This window comes from Centruroides sculpturatus, unplaced genomic scaffold, assembly GCF_000671375.1.
Source record: "Centruroides sculpturatus isolate CEXI.00-Female unplaced genomic scaffold, Cexi_2.0 scaffold136, whole genome shotgun sequence".
NCBI classification, from domain to species: domain Eukaryota; kingdom Metazoa; phylum Arthropoda; class Arachnida; order Scorpiones; family Buthidae; genus Centruroides; species Centruroides sculpturatus.
In genome coordinates, this window is record NW_019384534.1 from 558178 (window position 1) to 580929 (window position 22752).

Consider the following 22752-nt stretch of genomic DNA (forward strand, 5'->3'; position numbering starts at 1 on the left):
TGGACAGTGTGAAATATGAACTAAATTATTCTCATTGCAACAATATATTATTTCTGTCTATATCAGGAAGCAGTGTGAGCCATAACCTTAGTCATATCCACAAGTAAAAGTATGCTGCAGAACACAAAAAGTCGGATATGAAACATTCTCACAAGCAAGATCTGAAGCAACAAATTTTAATGAGAAATGGTTATGAAAGAGTCACATTCGGATTCCCTTCTCATTGGCCGACCAAGAGAGTAACGGAGAAGGTAGGGTACACAACGTGCGCCCTACATCAAATTAAATTATTACATTAAAGTAGGTAAACAAAGAAACATATTGCATAGAGGTCCCTATTTCTTCGAGGCCTGGGCAATTTGCTTCTTTTGTCCCCTTTCTGAGCATCCCTCTCCTTCTCACAGCTCATCGGTGGCCGATTGGATAAAACCACTGAACAATGGTTTCGGGTTCGTGCCTCAATTTCGGTCTGGCCACGTGTAGTTTTCCGGGTTTCTTGTTTGTTTGTGTATGGCAACGCGACACATGAGCGATCTGCCGAAAGAGATGCCTCCCAAGACAACTTTCTATGAGACACTGGCTCTTATTTAGGTGTTAGAACGTGAACATTCGGAAAATTCCACATGCCAGCGCGTTGGCGAGACTCGAACCCACGATACATCACTCCATGAAAAGCCCTTCATGAAGTGAGTGATGGATAAAGCCTGTACGATTGAGAGAATTAAATATTAATCCAAAAATACTCATGGAAGCGTAAGAGAAATACAGAAAAATTCTTTGCTTCAAGGCCATTGTCTCACATATCTTTGATGGTTTGGTAATTTTGTTCTGTGGACACTAAGAGAGCCTCTTGTTGGGTTCGGCCAGGTGGGGTGGCTAAGTGGTGAGGAACGGGACCCGACATAACCGGACGGACCATCTCCCGAAAATATCCTGGGGATTTTTTGACCCGTCTGGATTCGATCCCTGGTCCCCAGAGCGATAGGCTGCCCTTTGACCGCTCGGCCATCCAGCCGTCAAAAGTTTGGTGATTTATACCTATGTAATCCTACTCTCATTTTACCCTTGTATTAAATAACCTTTTCTTCATTTGCTTTTTTTAAAAATATTATAATCAATAAATCATTAAGATTGCTGAAAATATCTTTCCACATTTATAAATTATTAAATATCTCATTTAATAATTAACAAATCAGCCAAATTTTAGTACAGTACACATTGCATTAAGAATATCGTATGATTAACTATTTTGGAAATTCATTGAATGATTCAGCATCAGGTTATATATATAGCCCTAAGAGTTACATAAATTTATTGCAATTTCGTAATATTAATTTTACTGTACTTGAAAGTTACTTTAAGCTGTAAAATTCAAGAAATCTCTATCTTTTTTCGAATATTCCTGATAAATTTTCATAGAACGACATTTATTTTAAGGAGAAATTTCATGAGAATGCCCCATAAAGAATGGAATTTTCAAAGAAAGAAAGAAAGAAAAAAAAAAAAAAAATGTAAAAAGTTCCTGAAAATTACAACTTGCAAATTTATCAAGATTTAAACCAAGATTTTCGCGAGATCACAACAATTCGAGATGATACTGATTTTTTTTGTTTTGTTTTTAAAGCTATAATCTTTAATGACAATTTTTATATGCAGTAAAGTTATTGCTATCATTTGCTAGCCTGTAAAACTGGCGCTAAATCGAGTGTGGCACTGTACTAAAGTAACTCAAACAATACCAATGACCGAGTGGATAAAACTACTGAATACTGTATTTGGTTGTGGGTTCATGCCTCACCAACGGGTTGGCCACGTGGAATTTTCCCGATTTTTTTTCTGTGTATAACACCTAAATAAGGACTAGTTTCCTGGAGGCCATGTGTTGCTTTGTCTTCTACCGTCAAATCAAATCAACGCAAACAATAAGAATTGTAGGTAGTAACGAGGTCTATTCACAAGTTTTGTCAGGAAATTTGATTGTATATTTACAAATTCACTAATAATGAAACATTTTATAATGTATTTAATAATTGTAGAGATCCGTTCACAGATATTCATAGGCATTTTAAGAGGGTAGCGCTAATTAGGAAGACGTTGCATTGAGTTTTGACTGTGTTTCACGCCACTTAAATTCTAAATTTCAATTTGGAGTACTGTATTTTGAAAAATTCGTAATCAATTCCTTATCAAATTTCGAGACTATTTATATTTATGAATCATTTTGTAGTCCAGGTAATCTCTCAAAGGCATAATTTATGCTGTTTACACATAAGACCAATGGCAAAATTAGGCTATAAGGTATGCTGCTAGCGTTGAATTAAAATGAATTTAAATGGCCACATAAAAATAACTATATTTTGGGACAGCAAATTCTCGAGGGAATGGTAAAATTTAGTAAAATATAAAAGTTTATCATCTTGCAATCTTACTGATTCACTTTCTGCTATATTTATCTCTGAGAAATCTTAAGATGAATCATAGAACATTTATAAAGATTGATTAAATTTTTATGTGTATTCTTCATTTAAATTAACTTGTATAACCACAGCTAACGCATGGAACATCACTCGAAATTATCCATAAATAATCTGAAGAGTTGGACTGGAATCGATTTCGAAAACTGCTACAGAGTTCCTTAAACTCGTCTATCCGACCGACTTTTCAGTCTTGCAAAAAGTTGGTAGGATGCCAATGACACTTCAAAATCATAAAAATTTATGGCTAAGGATTGAAGAAAATACTTTTATAAGTGCATTGTCTTTATTTAATTTAATACATCTTCTAAAATCGCACTCGTTCTGCAAGGTTTACAGACTTTTTGCCCTTTGCAGCCCACCCATATGCGTGAAATTCATTATCTTCTATGCCTGACTCATCTATGAAAATCGAGTTTTCTTCGCTACTTTTTTTTTTTAATGAATAGTTTTGTAAGTTATATATAAACAGTCTTACATTATAATTAACATAATTACTTACAAATTTTCTATAAAGTCAACCCTTTTATTTTGTCACCATCATATTTTCTGCCAAATCTGCTAGCTTATCAGCATCAAATATCACTTTATTGGCTTTCAACTTGATTTATTTTCTACTATTTATAGAAAAATCTTTTTTTTTTTAATCAGTTTGCTGTTTCACAGATATAATTAACACAAATTCATTCTGACTGCAAGATTTTTTTCCACTTCTTCTTCAAAAGAACTGGTTTTAAATAAATTTTATCTTTGCATTTTTATAAAATTGAACTAAAATATAGTTATAAGTTAGATATTTGTTTTCTGTAGGCTAGTATGAAAAGCACATTATCAAATGAGTTATATTTGATAAGAGACAATTTGTAGTTAAAATATTATTACCAGATAACCCCTGATGAGATCCTTGTTTCTAAGAGCATTAATTATTTATTATTCCTTATTTCTAGCACAATTATTTAGATCTTTGTAGTGTTTCTAAGGCATTAAACATTACCAAAAAATCTACTCCACCAGCTCTTATTTTTTAATTGATTTTTATCTACTTGAATGATATTGTTCGTAGGTATTAAGAAAAATTTTCTTAAATTATTCTATACTCTTTTTTAAAGGTTAAACTTATAGAAAATGTTCCTGGAGGGAATGATAGAGGGTAAAAGAAGGAGAAGTAGACAAGAGGGCAACATGGAACAACATAATAAACAGGACTAACTTGACCTAAGAGGAATGCATAAAAGAGGCTGCAGAATCCAAGTAACCAATCTGAAAATTATAAGAAAAGGATAATAATTATATGATAAACACCCTACAATTCTAGAATATAATTTTCTATATAATAAATGTAATATTCTCTAATCCTCTGTAAGAAATATAATAAACTCTCTTTATCAATTATAAATTAGAAAAATTTATACTAAAATTGAATTTGCTATTTTAAATTTATAATTAAACAAACTCTATTAACGTTTATATTATTTTTATAATTAAAGCATCCTTTAAAAAATGAAATTTGCCATGCGTTTTTTTTTCTTTAAATGTCAGGGTAGCTTTATTAATATTCAATTGATGTCTGTTAATTTTCTAAACCAGTCTCTTAATTTCCACATACAAATCCTGTTAATCTTATAATAAATTAATGTACTTAAATAGTAGAAAAAAAAATATTTTATGTGTTTTATACTCCATCTTTTTAAGTAGAGGAATAAAATTAGGTGAAGTTGTCAAGATTCATTTACACATATCTGCCTGTTGTTTAGTAAAAATATCATATTTAAATCTGTCAATGAGGTCATTTATGTTTACATTTACATTAAGTTCATCTAAATAATTTTATTTTGAAGATATTTTTCCACAGTTCATTCTCAATGGTACAACAAGAAATATTAAAAAAGAAAAGAAAAAAAATCCAATGACGAAAGTTGATATCATACAATGATATCTGACCACGCTATCACGAGGTATTACGTAAGATATCAGCCTTGGAAACGTTGACAAACTCGACCTTTTAACAAGCGAATCACGCACATGGCGAAAGCAAGGGTCACTTCCTATAAGGGGTGCCATGTATATTTTTCTCTCCTTCTTACGTCACGTTGCCACGAAAAGTCTCGAGACGTTATTACATCCGTTTTTGCAATCGTACAGCATCCTGGCTCCATCTTAGTTATGTTCCTGTTCCTAATTGATAAATATTAAAAAACGTAAAAAATAAACTTATCTGCGATGAACGAAAGACGTTCGAACGTTGAACCGTTGTTTTCGACAAATACAAATCAGCTGTCCCCGATAGGAAGTGACGTCAAGCTCGAGCGCGCAGCCGCCAGTTACCATGGCGACATGTCTAGAGGAGGGGGTTGTCTTCATTTACTCTTCGTCTGCGATCTGTATAGGTTGTTAATGTCGTCTAGGGGGATAAATCTTAACCATTTTACTCAGAAAATGATCCCTAATCCGGTTTCGACTTGCTAAACGTATTCTGGGGCGACTTTTTTTTTGCCGCGAGTTTCTGCAGTACGGATTCGCAGCTCGACTTTACTGAATATGATCACGATTCTCTTCTACTTTAACGCTTTAAATTGGGATATATTTCGCTATCGCTATCGAACATTTAGTATTTATTCGTTTCTACCTTAATAAATAGTTTAAGTATTGGAATCTTAACATGTCTGGATCGTGGAACGTGTCTGTTGTGCAACAGCTGTTCGTAGCTCTTGCTACTAGAGACAAGAGAGTCAGAGAACAGACTCTAGAATATATTGTTAGGAAATTGGAAGAATGGACTAAAGAACCCAAAGCTGCATTCGATCGTTTGAACGAACTGGTGGATTCTGATCATCGTTTCTACGACGTTGCTCATGGAAACTGTGTGCCAAAATTACTCGATCATCTCCCTTATTTGCTGATGCTTTCCATTCAATGCCCCTTCACTGATGTTAGAGAAAAATGCACTCTAATTCTTGAGATTTTGCAGGTGAGAATCATTTTTTTTTTAAACGTGTTTTTAAGTATATTAAGGTAAATAAATGGGAAAATTATACAAAAGGTATGAGATTATGCTTTCGGTGAGATGTGCATGAGAGTTCGGAGTTCACTTTTTATCATTGGTAAGCAGGCACTTACTTCGTGTCGATAACTAGATTTTTTTTGTACAGTAGCATTCTTGTATCACCATTAGTATGCAAAAAATTAAGAAGTAGAAAATGCAAATAACCCTTTCTGCAAGTTAAAAAATGCTTTATTGGCATACGGTTTACAGAAAAAATGTAAAACAATCTCGAGCAGTTTCAAGATTCTCTTTCTTGTAAGATGGAGAAACTCGCTATTTTTTTAGGACCCACAAAACATGAGAAAATGGATATTTTGAATCCAAAAAAATGTGTGTGTGTTCCACTAAAATAATTTTTTTTTAAATGAAGGTATTGAAAACTTTAATAAAAATTGCTTTTTGTTGTATCAAACACAGCATCGTCAGGTTAGTTAACATCAATTTTTTAAAAGTGTAACGTAGATAACATGCTCATAAATTGATTCCTGTATAAATGTATATAATAGAACTTTGCAATTTCACTGAAAAGGAAAACTTCCTGCAGGTCTTAATGGTATGCTTTTTGACTACCATTAAAAATATGCATGTGTTTAAATATATGTATGCTTTAATGGAAATAAAAATACATGATTTAGACATTATATTGATAAGCAGGGCACACCAAGTGGTCTTTAACTGGTATAGTTTGTAACTGTTTTTTCTTCTTTTTGTTCTCTGCACGAACATTTTTTTTCCCACATGTTCTTCTGGACATCTTCCTTATTCACTGTTGGAAGTCATTCGAGAAGTCAAGTTAATATATTAACATTTAATGTCTAAAGCATGGAATAATGAATTTAATGATGAATCAAGTAGATAAGAAAAACTGAAATGCATTTTTATTTAATAACAACAAAATTACATTTAAATATTACAAGAAATATTTTTGAATGTCTAGTTTATCACATCTGTACCTATTAAATTAATAAAATTGATTACATCAATTTTATTTTTCTGAATAAGTAATATTATAAATTGATATAATTTATATTACTCTACTTATTCAGATGGTTTTTAGATTTTTGAAAACATTTGCTAACTAAAAGAAAAGTAAATGCTCTTCTGTAAATAAAAATGTAATGATTTAAATTTATGAGATTTTATATATTTTTTCCTTTAAAAATTCTCAGATGCAATAAATGGTCATTTTAATATGTTATTTAATTTGATTTTTTGCATGTTGATGACATACATTTGTGTTCTTAATAAATTTTTTTATACTATTGCCTTGTGGGCATGAAAAGACCATTTTTTATACATATCATGGATTTGGACAGCCCATATAGGCAATGACTGTGTTGTGAGGAACTGGCCCAATATATCCAGGTCAAGTCATCTGTGAAAATTTGAAAATCTAATCCAGATTCTCAGCTGAAGCCTTTCCAATTTTGGCTTTTTAACTATCAATAGTATGTTTCTAATAACTTGTTTCATTGTAGAGTTCAATATCGGTTTATTATCTTTAAGTAACACACATTATCCTGATTATTAAAGAAGATGCATTATATGTAACAACAACAGTTCAAAGAAACTGAACTCTTATGAACAATAGTTTTTAATTTGTATTAATGATTAATTTAATACCATTTTTATGGTGTTAAATTAATCATTAATAACAAATGGTGTTCTTGAATGATGTTAAATTAATGATCATGTCTTCACTGAACATTCTCCTGGCTAACCAGTATTCAAAAATCAGGAGTAATCCAGTTTAGTTTAATAACTTACTGTAATAATTTACTGGATCTCACAAAATTACATTAAATAACATTTTCTCAAGTATTTCCAGGCAGGTAAGACCATCAGGATTTTGCATCTTTTGGTGATGGGCTTGGTTGTCCAAAAATACTCAAGAAACTTATTTAATGTAAGTTAGTGAGCTTCAGTAAAGAAGATTTTTAAGTTATTAATTCAAGAATTTTGATTTATTCATTACCTAATGATTGCTATTAATGTCTTAAACTATAAAATTTTACTTTTGAGATTTACAAAAGTAGTCATTAAATGTAAATTTAAAAGTAACAGATCTATTAAGGAGATTAATCTAAAAATTTAAGTAATTAAACTTACACGTGTTTATATTTATTCAAAATTGTAAAGTAATTGATATGTTATTTACAAAGGTTAAAGTTAATTAATTGAAGACAACAATAATCTTGTTATTTTATTTTAGAAGTAGATATTCAAACAGATTTGTTATTATAAAAATCAAAAGAACAGACAACAAAATATGCAAGGTTAGTTAATATCCTCCATTAAGGCTTTGTGATGCTCTCATTTCATAACACTGATTTTTGTTTTGTCTTGAGAATTTAAATAAAAATTTTAATGTTAAACATTGTTTATTTAATACTTAGTATTTGATATATTGTTTAAAGTTTATTTAATATAATTGTTGTTTTCACAACTAGTTTGTTTAGCATTTCTTACATGATAAACTTATTTATCCAAACTATATGTTTATTTATTTAACACATTTTTGAAATACTGTAGCATTAATAAGTAATTTTTAAATGGTAACAATAAAATAATGGGTCAAATTCAAATTTATTTTCTTAGTAGTTTTATAGAAAAGTGTTTATCGCTGGACACCTGTTGTTAGGACTGCCATAATTTCCACTGTTCCTATTTTTGTTACATTTGTTATGCTTGTTTGCGTGTTAAGTCATTTATATTATGAGAAAGCAGAAACAAAGACATTTCCTGGCTTTATTTATGTTTATCCCATGGGAGACCCTGTTAGGGAATGTCCATAAATGACATTCCACACTGGAAGGAATGGTGGTTATGACAAGTCAGATAAAATCAAATAAGGGAGAGGGAAGGGATTAAGCTTCAATGGATATCTTTTTTATTTCATTAAATTTTATACAGTTTATGTATTTTACTATTCATAAAGTGATATAGGTTTTAAAGCAGGTTAAATTTTGTTAGATGTTCGAAGAGAGGAGGAGGTTACAGAAACTTGGAGAAACTGGGACGATGGAAGGGGGAGAGAAAAATTTCAAGAAAAAGGCGAACATAATTTATGGAAATCCTCTTAGTTGATAGTAGTTTGATACTTTGTTTTGATCTTCATTTTCGTTGTTGACTTCTAATGAGGGATGTATAGACAAGTTTTCTAAAAAAAACCCAGCTCTGAGAAAAGCAGTTTGAATTGGATTTGTTTGAAGAACAATATTTTAAATAATGTAGTTGCAAAACTTTTTCATTCCTGTAAAAGAAACTTATACCCTTATATTTAAATTAACATTTCTGAAAATAAATAAATACAAATGTTATTTTTGGGCAATGTGAAGTGTTTTAGAACATTGTATAAAATCCAAATCCAGAACAGACAACTCTGTAGATATAAATATAAGAAAAGAAAATTAAAAGCAACTTTTTAAAAAGGCTATTTTACTGCTTATTTTTGCTCTTGTTTTTGTTTCCTAATTTTTGCACATACAATACTTTATTTTTTATGATTTTCATGTTCATAATTTAAAATTATGTTAATACTGTATGCTTAAAAAATGTTCAATTTATAATCTTTTTGTTGATTACATTCAAGAAGTTTTGTATGAACAGTTGTTCTATTTGAATTGTTTACGTTGTTGATCTGAAGATAGGATTGAAAGTCCCAAAAGGTGCTTAATCAGAGCAAACTTTCCTGTTCCTTTAACCAATTTTGATTTTCTTTTCTTAGTTGTATAAGATCATATTTTATTCCCAAAAATTGTGTTTGTATACATAAAATTTTTGTCATTATATCTGATAAAGAAATAATAAATTATAAACAAAAATCTAGAAATTCTTGAGTGCTCACAAATCCATGGATGATAATTGTTAATAATTTGTGCACAATTCTATTTTACATGTTATAAAATATATGAAAATATCTTAATACAGAAATATTAAATTATAAAAATCTAAATGTTTGTTTAAAATTTATAAGAAAAGCTTCTGAAGACAAATCTGAAAATGAATGATGATTAAGTATGTTCTTAACCATTTAGTAAGCAGTTCTGTATAATAATTAAAGTTTGAATTATTTATTAAAAAATATATTTTCTATATATATTCTGACTTGGATGGCCTTTGCAAACACTGAAATTTATTTGGATAAGGCAATTTGTTTTAAGTATGTTTTTTTTTTAATACATTTTTATATCTGAAATGTTGTTGATGGATTGATTGTCATGTTTACATTAATTAAGTTTATTGCACACGTGGATCCGTGTAATTTATCTCATTACATTTTTTACGGGAAAATTTCCAGAAATATTTTGAGTTTAAATAATATAATAACTAAATATTTAATAAATTGTAAATGATGAAAAATAAGAGGATTAGCTATTGAATGCTTTACAGATAACTGTAGAACAGATGTTATACAAATTGATAATTAATAGAATTAATCTAATTATCAAAATTAAATGACATCTGTTTCCACACTTTCTTAACCATGCATATTTCTTTTGTCTCTCCTTAATGTATGTTTCTGCTACTTTGTTTGAATTTGATAATACTTATTTGTAACTTTAAAAATAATATTTAGTTAGTTTCGTTTATGTTTTTTTCTGTTATTAATTACTGTAATTTCTGGTGCAGTTTATCTGTGTTTTAAATTCAATTGGAAAGCAGGTACATGCTAGCATTATAGCAACTTTTTTGGGTTATATGCAGGAAATTATGATATTTAACAATTTGCATCATTTTTATAAGGTTCACTTATCCATTTTAATATAATATAATGATATATAATCCATTATGCATGATCCATCCAGTATAATCCATTTTAATATAACTGTATTTTTTACAAATTGTGACATAATGTACCTTTTCCAATTTATAAAAATTATTTGTTTTACCTGTTTTTCAGTGTGATACATTGAACTTATTACAACTTTCTATTTATGAGTATAAACAACAGTACAAAATATTTTTGTTTATAACAAAATATACATGATACAGTGGAACCTCGGTTAATGAACATAATTTGTTCCACAACTCTGTTCATTAACCGAATTGTTTGTTAACTGAAGCAATTTTTCCTATGAAAATTAATGCAAATACAATTTATCCATTCTATCCTCTGAAATTTTTGTAATTTTATTTGTAAAATGGGTTTTCTTTGATGAAAATGTAGGAAAACATAGTAACTATCATTACAGCAACAAACGTGTAAACTTTATTTAATAAAATAGCATTGTACATACCTTCGTTTGTTATTGTTGATGGCAGAGGGCGGAGCTTAATGCTTAGAAGGGGAATCTCTCTCCAAGAAAATAACGGATAGCACTTCATGGGAAGATTCTTCAAGTTGAGGTCTCTTTTGGTAAGGAACAAGAAATTGATCTAAAATTGATTGTCTTTTTTTAATCAAAATTTTTCTCAAATGCGATAGCACATTGTTGTTCATATCGCATTGTCATTTTCTATTGCCACTATCACTTTTCTCTTTCTTGGATGCCATATTGATTAAGTATATAAATTGCAAAATTGAAAAAAAAAGTTTAGCACAAACACTCGGAAAAGCAATGCTTAACTCACACATGCCTAAAAGCAACTAAAATTTCATACAAAAATCCATTACATTTGTTATCTGAGACAAAACTTTTGCAAAATAAAAGTTTGTTAACTGATTTGGTCATTAACTGAGGTTCCACTGTAATTCTCTATATTTTTTTTGTAATATTAAATTTCTGTTACTACTATTGCTGCTTTTTGAAACCTTTGTTTTATTTTATTTCTTAACATTTCCTTCTAAAGTTCTTTAAAGTTGGCGATTATAATAATAGCTGTGTGATTAAGGTGTTTTCCCATTCATACGGAATACAAGTTTAAAGTGAATAAGAATCCATAATGTATGACAAACTATGGGAGTGTATAGATCCTCAAAATTTATAAGTGCATGAAACAAGCCATCATTTCCTATCTTCCAGTGGCAGCTTTAGAGCAATCTGGGCTCAATGGAAATAAAGCCAACCACTACTATATGCCATCAGGATATATAACAGCTATATTAATAATAAATTACTGGCATATGGCATATGACAGTGGTTGGCTTTATTATTATAATGTATCAGGTTTTGTAGTGTTGTTTATCAATGGAAAACGAAAAATTATACCACTAGCTCAGAAACTCATTTATTTTCAAAAAAAACTTTCCTTGCTTTCCAACCTACAAATTCATCAATAAGACAATCATGAGAAAGCCTGTGGCATACTTTATGTTTGATTAAAATTAATATTAGATCATGCATGTGATCTTGAATCTGTTATATGCAAATAATATTTTTCAAAGTTTTTAACTTTGATAACTTCTGTCTGCATTTGTAACTATTACAGGAAGGGTTATTAACAATCTGAGAGCACATAAAAATTTGGGAATATATCTTGTAAGCTATTTGAGTACATGTATTGTATGGTGATAGTTGAAGAATTAATTGTTTCCCTTACCTTGGAAATTTGAGATAAGCAGAGGGTCACAGGTAAGTTCTAATGACCACTTAATCTGCACAAGATTGTGAGATCCAATCTCTACGTCTAAGGAGGGCTATAAAAGTATTTATTAGAACAGTGGAGACGTATGATTGTGTAATCCGGTCTCCTGTCAGGATTCCCGACACCAGATAGTCTAGTTCATGGACTGTCATGTGTTACTTATTCGCGAGGAATTCCGTAAAAGAGGGTGGTGAAGTAGTTGAGAAACTGGTTGTGCATATTCAAGTCATGGATGAGGCCATATTATAAACAAATAACAATAAAATTTAATTAATCAAACAAAATAATAATACAATTAATAGGATTACAAATGATATTTTCTGAACCTATCTCGCAGAGAGAAAAATCAACTATCTAACTTAATCTAAATCAACCTATATGCGTGAGAGAGAGTTTACATCAATCTAACAGATTATACTACCTTCACAATATGAGGCTTATTCTTGTCTTCGGCTATCTTTTCCGTTCACAATATGGGAGAAGTTTAGAATCATAGCATTTGTGTATGCACTATTTAAAATATGGCCGATTCTGTACTATATGGTAACCTTCTTCGGAGGACTACCTCCTATGGCATGTTCGTAATTCTTTGAACTGCCCCGAATGGTGGGAAAAAGCCCCTATTTATAGAGACGGTTGCCGGCTCTGTCTGACAGCTCTGTAGTGTCTGCTTCTGATTCATCCATCTAAAGGAAGTTCAACTTCCCTTCTTTCAAAAATGACAGAAGCTACATCCTTTCTTTGTTAAAATCTTCTCTCTGAAATAAAATATATTTTTATTTGAAAATAAAATGTTTTTTTACTGCAGATTTCTTTAAAAATAATGGGCCCCTAAATCCTGAATCTCACAAAAACATTTTAGTTCATCAACAAATCTTTGATGTTAATTTGGTACAATGGTGCTAAGTTAAAACATAGCTTCTTGATGAAAAGCACTGAGATCAGCGTTAATACGATTTTTCTTATATCGCAAGCACTTTTGACGAGTATTATATCGTTGTCCTCAGGCAAAAAAAGAACAGATTTGAAAATTAGAACGTGCAGAGTGTTCCAAGTAGAAAATGGAAAATTTTTCTTGTCAATTTCTAAATTATAACATTCGGTAATTCCGTTGGTCACGTGCAACAAGCTTTTGCGGGCGTTCGAAATATCTTAAATCCACACGACTAGCAGCGCACACGTTGAGGAGCAATCGTACTAATTGTGCGACTCTTGGTGCTTTTTGCTGTTTAAACGCTGGTATAAAGTAACCCATATTTTGGGCAAGTCGAGTAAGTTAAAACAACTTTTCCTAAAAAATTTCACATCTGAACTTTCAGAATTTTGATTGTACAAAAATCTGAAAATTTGCTATAAATTTTATTAAAAAGATTAAACCTTCTCTTGAAATTAAAGTGCCATATCTACAACTTTTTTTTAATAAAGTCGATTGCAAAACATTTTTCCACACTGAAATGATTTGTGTGCTTCATTGTCAGTGTGTTTTTTTATGGTGGTTCAAGAAAACCAAATCCAAAATTCCAATAATACTTGCAACTTCCTTAGCATTTATCAATGCTTGTTAAAACCCTGTTGGCTTGTATTTTTCAAGAAACTTCAACAATGATGACAAAAATGCAACTCTTGAATCAATTATTACAGTATAAGACTGTAATACAATGCTCACTTTGCTTAAAAAAGCAAATCCTACTACACTGCATGTCTTCAAAAATGCTACATCAGGAAGGAAAAGAAATAGCAGAATCATATTTATTGAACATATGACAAGTAATTTTGAGGTACAGAGCATGTACTGAGAGCAGCAGCCTCTGGCAGCAATAACAGCTCTAAGTAATCTGGATGGGCATTGAGTCAAACAGAGTTTGGATGGCAGGTATGGATACAGAAGTCCATGTGGTTTCAAATCTATGCCAGAGTTCATCTATCATACTGGCTGGTGAGTGGTGGTGTGCCATTTTCTTGGCAACCTTGATGAGATTTCTCAATTGGTGACATATCTGGAGAACATGTTGGCCAAGGCAATAGTAGAACACCCTCTGTATTCAGAAAGGTCTGGACAGCATGGACAACATGTGGTTGTGCATTGTCCTGCTGAAAGGTAGCATGACAGAGGCCTCAAAGATGGGGCACAGTGATGGGCCTTAACACATCAGATATGTAACTGCAGCTGTCCAAATTATTAGCTATGCAAACAAGAGGTGAGGTGACCAGAATGTGTAATGGTACCCCATACCATCACTCCAGGTGCTGGACCCACAAGACGATAATGAATGCAAACTGGTAATGATTATTTCCCTTGATTCCTTCACACATGGATATGGCCTCATGATTCTATATGCAAAACTAGGCTTCATCTGAAAAAACGATGTGATATCACTCCTGTGTCCATATTTGTCATTGAATGCACCATTGTAGGCACACCTGTCTCTGCTGGAGCATCAAGGGAAGCTGCAGCAATGGTTGCCATGCTGATAATCCATGGTGCTGCAGACATTGTCACACTGTCTGTGCAGACACTTGTTCTGAAAATGACCCAAGTTTCTGACTCTGTACATGACATGGCTGTACAATCCCACAAGATCATGCTGCAAAAGTGTTTTTATTCAAAATATAGGCTTGAACACTAGACATGATTTCCTTCATGTTGCTGCTATTGTTATAGTCTTAACCTTGACAATCTTGTGGAATATGTTTTTTTTTTTTCTTGTCAAAAAATTTCAAACATGAGTTATTTTCATTATCAAATTGTGGCTTTGGTAAAGGGTTAAATATAAATTAATCAAATGACCTTGAGGCAATTTAAAAAATATAATAAATCTTTATTCAAAAGATTAGTGCAGGAGAGACGATTCATTAAGAAAAAAGAATAAAAGAAAGGATTAGGGAAGAATTAAACACACAAATTTTAACAGTAACAGAAACAATGTTTCTCAATGAAAGCTTTTCTGCTTTATTCTTTGCTTGCTATCCAACAAACTTTTATAATAGCAAGTGAAAGAAGTGTTGTACACTGAAGTAGACAACAATTGGCATTCTTTGAAAACCACCAAATATCCTATTTTATTCACACAGCAATTTGACTGATAATTTTCAGATCCCTTTTCATAGTCAGACTCACATAACTGATGTGCACCCTATAAATCCACTGCCTACCTCTGATGTATTATGGTTGATACCAGTGGGGAAAGAGTATGCTGACCATACATATTTTGAATGGGACAGTATCAGTTGTTTTGTCTTGGCTGTCCTATTGTTTTAGTAAAATTTTTGCTTTTGTCCCATTTTTTTGAGAATCAAAAATTGAAACATTAATTTGTATATTAAACACATTTTTATACTGTATTCTGGACTTGTGATTTGTTAGAAAGTGGACATTCTTGGATTAGAACTGATATATGCAAGAATATGGTTCTCCTTAAATGCTCTACATACAACATAAGCCTATAAGAATATATTACAAACACACATTGATAGAAAATGTTTATTCTTCATCAAAACAGACATTAATTTGATACTACTGAGGAATAAATGGCCTAAAATATAGCTTACAGAATAGTTTCAATGAAGTTAAGGAACATACAAAACTTGAGGAACTTAATATATAAACAGAAACAGCTGAAATTTGACATTTTTGACTAATAGGCACTAATAAAGACAATAATAACCAAATACTTGAAAAAATTGAATGAAGAAACAATCAACAGCTGACAGATGGATCAAAATATTTAATGAAGTGTATGAAAAGATCCCGAATTTAAAGATTTTAATAATTTGATAAAATTAGTCCTTTGTTTATCAGGAACTTTAGCTTCTGTAGAAAGAATATTTTCACTTCTGATTTCTGTGCATAGAAGGATAAAATTACCAGTGACTAAAACTTAAACAAAATAAGTTCATCTGAAAAATATACTTACAAGTTAATTTGACTCTAGGGAATCTTCTAAATCAACCTAACTATTAAATTTGATATATTGTAATAGAAATATCAGATTTTCAAACATAAATTTCTCTAAAAGTTTTTTATTCTTTTTTTTATACCACAAACCAATGTCACTAATAATGTCGTCATTATTTCTTGATGAAACTTTAAGAGAAAGCCTGAAGTCATTTCCTTTGGCTCCCTGTCTGTTTTGTTATCAAGAAATTATGATTAGAGTTAGGTCCACTCATAATGATGATAATTATGGCTGAGCTTAAATGTGAAGGTGGCACATACCAATCAGTCACACACAAATAAATGACATCACATATGGTAATATTAATAATTTATGCCAAAATTATATATAATAAACATTCTTCACACACAAACTAATATTTTTGATTTATTAGTATTATTAGATATTCCTACATGGAATAGTTTTCATTGTGTCAGCCATTTAATATTATTTACTTCATGTCTTATTAATCAACATACAAATGTCAACATTAGAATCAACATAAACAACTCCAGAAATAGTTTCTTACAAGCTTTGTGTCTATGCCAAAACTCTTGCATTACTTACATGCAAGAGTTGTTTATTCCTTTCACTCTCAATTTGTAACCTATTTGAAAGTAATTTGGCACCCTTTGATGTATGCATATCTTTCTTAAGTTCCTTAATTGAGTCTATAAAATTATCATCTGTTCTTTTGTTTTAAAAGTGTAATTATTATTATTATATATACATGAAGTGATGGATTAAATAAGAGAAAACTAGCAGGAACCCACAAACTTGACTGTTTTATTCAATTAAAATACATTCAATAAGTTTATGCTTTCATTTTACTAATACATACTTTTTTATTTTATTATGGATTCTAAAATATTTTAAAATAGTTTAGTTGAAAAATAAGTGATTCTTAATTTTATTTTATTATTTAAATAGATAGAATGAGAGTTTAAATTTGTTAATGTTCAAAAATAATGCAAAAAGTTTTAAATTCATATGTAATTAGCAAAAAAGCAGGAATTTGGGATAAGGCAATGGGTTATTCTGAGTTAAAAAATAAATCAGCAATGAGTTGCTCAACTTTCCAGTAACATTTGGTGGTGCAATTTCTCATCATATTTTATTTTAAAAACTTTTTATATTTTTAACTATTATAAAATGGGATAAAGCTTAATTATGAGGGGATGGGTTTTATAAAAAAAATGTAAATGCTAATAATGAGTAAAATTGTCATTAAATGTGATCCTACTAGAGGTACACGAGCCCCATTATCTCACCACCCCCTGACCTTTAATCACCAAAATTTAATAATATCAATCCCCCTAATAAACAAACCTCCCTGCAAAATTTCCGAAATTTTCGACAGAAAGCACAGAAGTTATTAAGCTTCAAAGGATGAACAAAATCATATCACACACTAACATCCATACATACAGAAAAAAACACCCAAATTTTTTTTTCATTTTTTGAAGTCCAAAAATGTAAAAATATTAGGGAAGGTAATTCTTTTTTGACTGATTGCCATACTCTGTTACATAATCCTTATTCCTTCAAGCATTGGACAGTTGAAAATATAGTGATGACTCCCATCAGTGAGTGACATTGCATACAAATAATGTAAATTTGAAAATTTCAAAACAACTTTTAAATGATTTTTAAAGACAATTTGTTAAATGTTTGTCTATGAGAACTAAGCTTATTAATAGGATATATTGCACTTGTGTTTTGGTTTTCGCAACCAAGGAAAAAACTTATTCATAGGAACAAACAATCTTTATTTTCACTTTGTATTATACCTGTACACCCTTTCTTTGTGTTTCAGACCTTCAGGTCACTCCTCAGCAGGTTTACAAAAGCATGGCAAATTACTTCATTGTTAATTTCCACAATATGTAAATAAATACAGTAATACCTCGACTTACACTACCCCGACTTATGAGAACCAGGAGTTACGTGATTTTTAAATCTCGTCGATTCCTCTTTTGTTTGAGCGCCACACAACTCTTGATTACTCACTCCCCCCACACTATTGTTCAACTTACATGTTCGGACATGTTGTGCGGAATCGACACATAGCTACAATTTATTTTGTGTTATTTATTTCTGTATTTGTTATATCTACGTAGACTTGAGAGAGACTATGTGGTAATTTCTTGTAACCGTGAACTAATCAAAAGACGAGATAAGATTAATGAGAGCATTTATTAGCTTACATACATCTGACTTGGATTTTACACAAATTGCAAAATTATACCCCGACTTATGCAAATTCAACTTATGCGGTTGTCGCTCGGTCCCACCTATCGTGTAAGTTTGGGGTATTACTGTACACTAAAATATCTTTATCTTGATACTACAATACAGAGCTATGCTTGCAGCAGCAAACGATAAATAGCTTTTTCACTTAAGAGCAGATAAATCAAAACATGTAGTGCTCATGAAAAAGGAATCATACCGAAAGGCCATAACACAATATATCTCAGACACGGAATGCACAGTAGCGCCTTGCTGTTTCCTTGAGAAAATATCTGCCAAGACGTTGAAAATCTCCAACACTCCTCTTGCTAATACTTTGAATCTGGTGGCAATGAGAGTTATGATGCCATCTCTACTTCGCATATTTGCATTTGCAAAAACCTATAAGAACAGACAACAGTTACGGGTGGTGGTGGATAAAACTACTACTCCCACTATTAAAATGGAGAGACTTAACAAATACATTACTAACAATCTAGAGCAGTGGTTCCCAACCTTTTTTCATTAGTGTACCCCGTGACATGTCATATCTCTAGATTGTACCCCTCATTTAAGAAATTTAGTGAGTAACCGTATTGTTAATTTTACATATTGTAACTTTAAATTAAAGAAAAAAAAACCTAAAAGAAAAAATGTATAATAAAGTTGTGATTGTTGCAAGGAACATTTTTTATCTAATAATTTTTTAATACTATTAGTTTGTGATACATAATATATTATTTTTTCTGCCATAATAACTAACTTTTTTCTGTACCCCTAAACAACCTATCGCGTACCCCTAGGGGTACGCGTACCACAGGTTGGGAATCGCTGATCTAGAGGATCATCGTACACTGTCACTAATCCTGAAGAAGTACTTCAAAAATTACGGGATCTTAACGAATCATCGATGGTATATTTCACAATATGTGACTATCAAACATTATTCTCATCTATAAAACTGGAACCCTGTTTCTGCAAGCTGAGAGATTTTCTTCTGGCAAAAGTGGAAGGATCTTATAAGTATCTTTATAAAGTGGAAGGATCTTATAAGTAATCTTTATAAAGTGGAAGGATCTTATAAGTAGAAGTATCTTTCTGATGTGTTGGCTATATCACGCTTGATGGTGCACTTGTCCTTCTTCGAATATAAAGGGGTCACCTACATACAAACAAGGGGTGTGCCAATGGGCAGCCCATTATCAGGAACACTCTGTGGATTAGTGATCAGAAAACACGAGAATACCATATTACCTAAATTTCAAGAGGACATAGCATTGTATGTTAGGTACATTGATGACATCCTCATCGTATGGAACAAGGTACCTAACCTTAACTTGGTTATTTTAACGATAATCCATATGGCCTGTCATCGAAAGTTGAGAGTCAGACGATGGTACATTTTTTGGATATCGCCATCAAAATGGAGCAAGGTCGTGTGTGTGCCCTTTTTAAGGGCACATTGTTTGGAGCAAAATGAAAAGGAAAATGAAAAGGAAAATTGTTGAGGATCAAGGTCCTTGCAATGCAACATGGATACCCGTCCTCTTTGGCCAAGCATCTCATAAAACAATTTATAAATATGAGGGAGAGGAATATGCCAAAAGACGAACAGATGAGGGTTATCACATACAACAAGACACTTTCTAATATATATAAAGAGATTGCAAGGACCACTAAAATACACATAGCATATCAATGCTCTCCGACAGTCTTCTCTCTTATCAGAAATGATAAAAACCGTATAGAAGATTCTAACTCTCCAGGGGTTTATGCGGTTCCTCTTCAAGATGACCAGGTTAACCACACATTAACATACATTGGAGCAACAGCAACAGGTCTCACCATGAGGATGAAAGAACATGAATACTCAATAAGAAAAAAGCTGACCACGATGGCATTAGCAACATATGTGAATAATGAGGATGTTCATGTTGAACTACAAAACACTAAATTGCTACAAAGAGTATCGGATAAGGCACAACTCAAGTACTTCGAATCACTGAAGATCTATCGGGCAATTAAAAAAGGGGTCGGTATTAATTTCAAGGAAATGGACATGCTTTCCGCAACATGGCGCACCATATTTGAACTAGATCCCAATGATTGAAACATGCATCAAAGATATTTTAAATTACAGAGGATATTTATGTCATAATCTACGTGAAATCAATTGATTATTTATTCAGATATGTTTCAAATATTTTACATATTTTCAATTTTAACACAACGTATTCGAATTACATAGTTAAACGTAACTTTTAAAAACATTCTATTCTACTAGCCATTAGTTTGATATCGTCAATACCTGAGGATGTCTATTACATATAGATGAAAATGTTCCTTGCAAGAATTTTTCTGTTTGGTTATGAATTTTTAATGGTTTATTTGATGAGTGCTATATAATTAAGTACCCATTTTTTGAAATATAGTGTAGTTTTATTTTTGGTTTCACTGTAAAGTGACTACCTAGCATGCTTTAATTCTTTGATATCTGCAGGGTTCCAACATTTGTTATTAAAGTTTCATCACAGAACACTTACGTTGAGAACCTCTGATCTACAGGGAAAGAACTTTCATTTGATAACTGAACCATGTTTGCACTCTCAGGTATTCTCTCAAATGAAGTTGGACAGTATTTGAGGATTACTAAATTAATATATAGATTAAATTATTTTAATTTTTGAAAACAATATATTTATTTGATTAAAAATATTACAGAACTTTGATTGAATTATTCAGTAATCTCTTTCTGTTACAGCTAATGGGGATATTAGCCAGTATACATCTAAAGTTGTCAACACATGTGAGTTTGTACCCAAGTTTCACTCTATTCTGAGGTTTAAAACTGTTTTCCCTTGCTTTGTACTTGCAGACGTCACAGTAACAAGTGAAGTACTTTCTTCTTCTACCTGTTTATATGCACTCTTATCAGTTTTGACTCCCAAAGCAGTAGCCATTCATTTGCAGTAGATGACTTATTTCGTTCTAGTCCAGACATGGGCAAATGTGGCTCTTTCTGAGTTACATGCGGCTCTTGCTGAAAGTGTTAATTTCTGCTTTTTATTATTATTTTTACAAATTTATTTCNATCGGTATATACCGGCTTGAGCGTCGATGTCGACGTCTCCCACACTCCGAAAAGTTTCGAATTGTTGCCCGAAGACAAGGAAAGTCCAATCGATATTCGTTATTTTACGTCGCTTCTTCTTGTGTTTGTTATGTGGGATGTTCGTTATCCGATCATGTGTTCGTTGTCCGAACATAAAAATCTTTCGCGAAAGTGTTCGTTATCCGATTTGTTCGTTAACCGATCACCCACTGTACTCTAATCAATTAGTCTGGCTCTTTCAGAAAAACAGAATACTTATTTAGAGCGGGGATAATAAAGGAAGGAATCAAAAATATTCAAATTCATTTGGGTCAAAAATAATTTAACTACTAAACACAAATACTACAAAGAAAACTATTGATACATATTTAATAAATTAAATTGTTGCATTTTGTATTTAAAATAAATGAATTATAACAAAATACAAAAACATTTTAAAAAATTATTAAATATAAAATAAATTTTCTTTCATTTAAACAAAAAAAAAACTAAATTAAATTTAAAATGTCTGAGTCAGGGTCGACACATTTTTCCTGACTCCAACTCAGATTCCTCTGGCCAGAAATTCCTCCTGACTCCGACTCCACGGCTCTGGTTTTTAGGGTATTAAAGCTCACTTTTAGGTAGTTTTGTTTTAAAGTTCTGATTCTTGTAAGTGCTATACAATGTAGATAATTTTTTAAAATATTTTTTTCTCAAAATACAGTGATGGTTTTTCTTGTTTTTTTGTGATTTTTGAGGTAAGTGACCTAGATTTTGATGATTTTTCTTTGCCCCACAAGATACCAGCTAGAAGTAACATTTTATATACTACCAGCAGTTTTCTTAATTGCATATTTAAAAAAGTATAAATGGCTATTAATATACTAATTTTTTTTATTGTTTTGCTTCATTTCTATTTTATTTATCAAAATAATAACATTAACAACAATAAAAAAAATATATATTAATGATGCTAAATTCTAATTTAATTTTGAAAAATAAATAGTTTTTTCTGTTTACCTACCTGTCTATAAAATGTTTTCTACATGTTTTATTAGAACTGAAAATGAGAAGATTAAGAAAAAAAATCATTTCAGTAGTTTTGAGTATTTACTTGTTATTAGAAATGAATAAACAGAACTAAAATTTTAATAGAAACACATTTCAATGTCATGTGAAAACACATTGTTTTACCATAGCAACTGACAATAAACAGGATTTAAAAGCCATAGATAATTTTTTTTTTAATCTATTCACTTAAATGCCAAATAAAGCATTTCAGGAGTTATGCTGATAGTTAATATTAAAAATTAATGATGCTAGAAAAAAGCTGTTATAATCATCAATCAGAGATCCAGACAGCAATATAAGATTAAACAATGCATGTTTAACAATGGAATCATTTCAATTTCACTTAGTTATTTAAACTTCACTCACTTTCAACTGCCC

The 22752-nt window shown here is 31.1% G+C and overlaps 1 protein-coding gene and 1 long non-coding RNA gene across 3 annotated transcripts in view; one reads left to right on the top strand and one right to left on the bottom strand.

Annotated features, from left to right (window-relative positions):
• The first annotated feature begins 4795 nt into the window (after positions 1-4795).
• LOC111623134 (sestrin-3-like) overlaps positions 4796-22752 on the top strand; it is a 76381-nt gene continuing 58424 nt past the window's right edge. Inside the window, exons 1-2 of one of the 2 annotated variants that reach the window (XM_023365616.1) lie at positions 4796-5442; positions 20971-21015. In XM_023365616.1, coding sequence (XP_023221384.1) covers positions 5134-5442; positions 20971-21015 — 354 coding nt within the window. In that variant the 5' untranslated portion in view covers positions 4796-5133. The remainder of the gene's footprint in view (positions 5443-20970; positions 21016-22752) is intronic. The other variant, XM_023365617.1, reaches the window with a different exon arrangement.
• The window catches only part of LOC111623135, a 34015-nt gene continuing 21950 nt past the window's right edge, over positions 10688-22752 (bottom strand). Inside the window, exon 3 of the long non-coding RNA XR_002756395.1 lies at positions 10688-12803. This is a non-coding gene — a long non-coding RNA (uncharacterized LOC111623135). The remainder of the gene's footprint in view (positions 12804-22752) is intronic.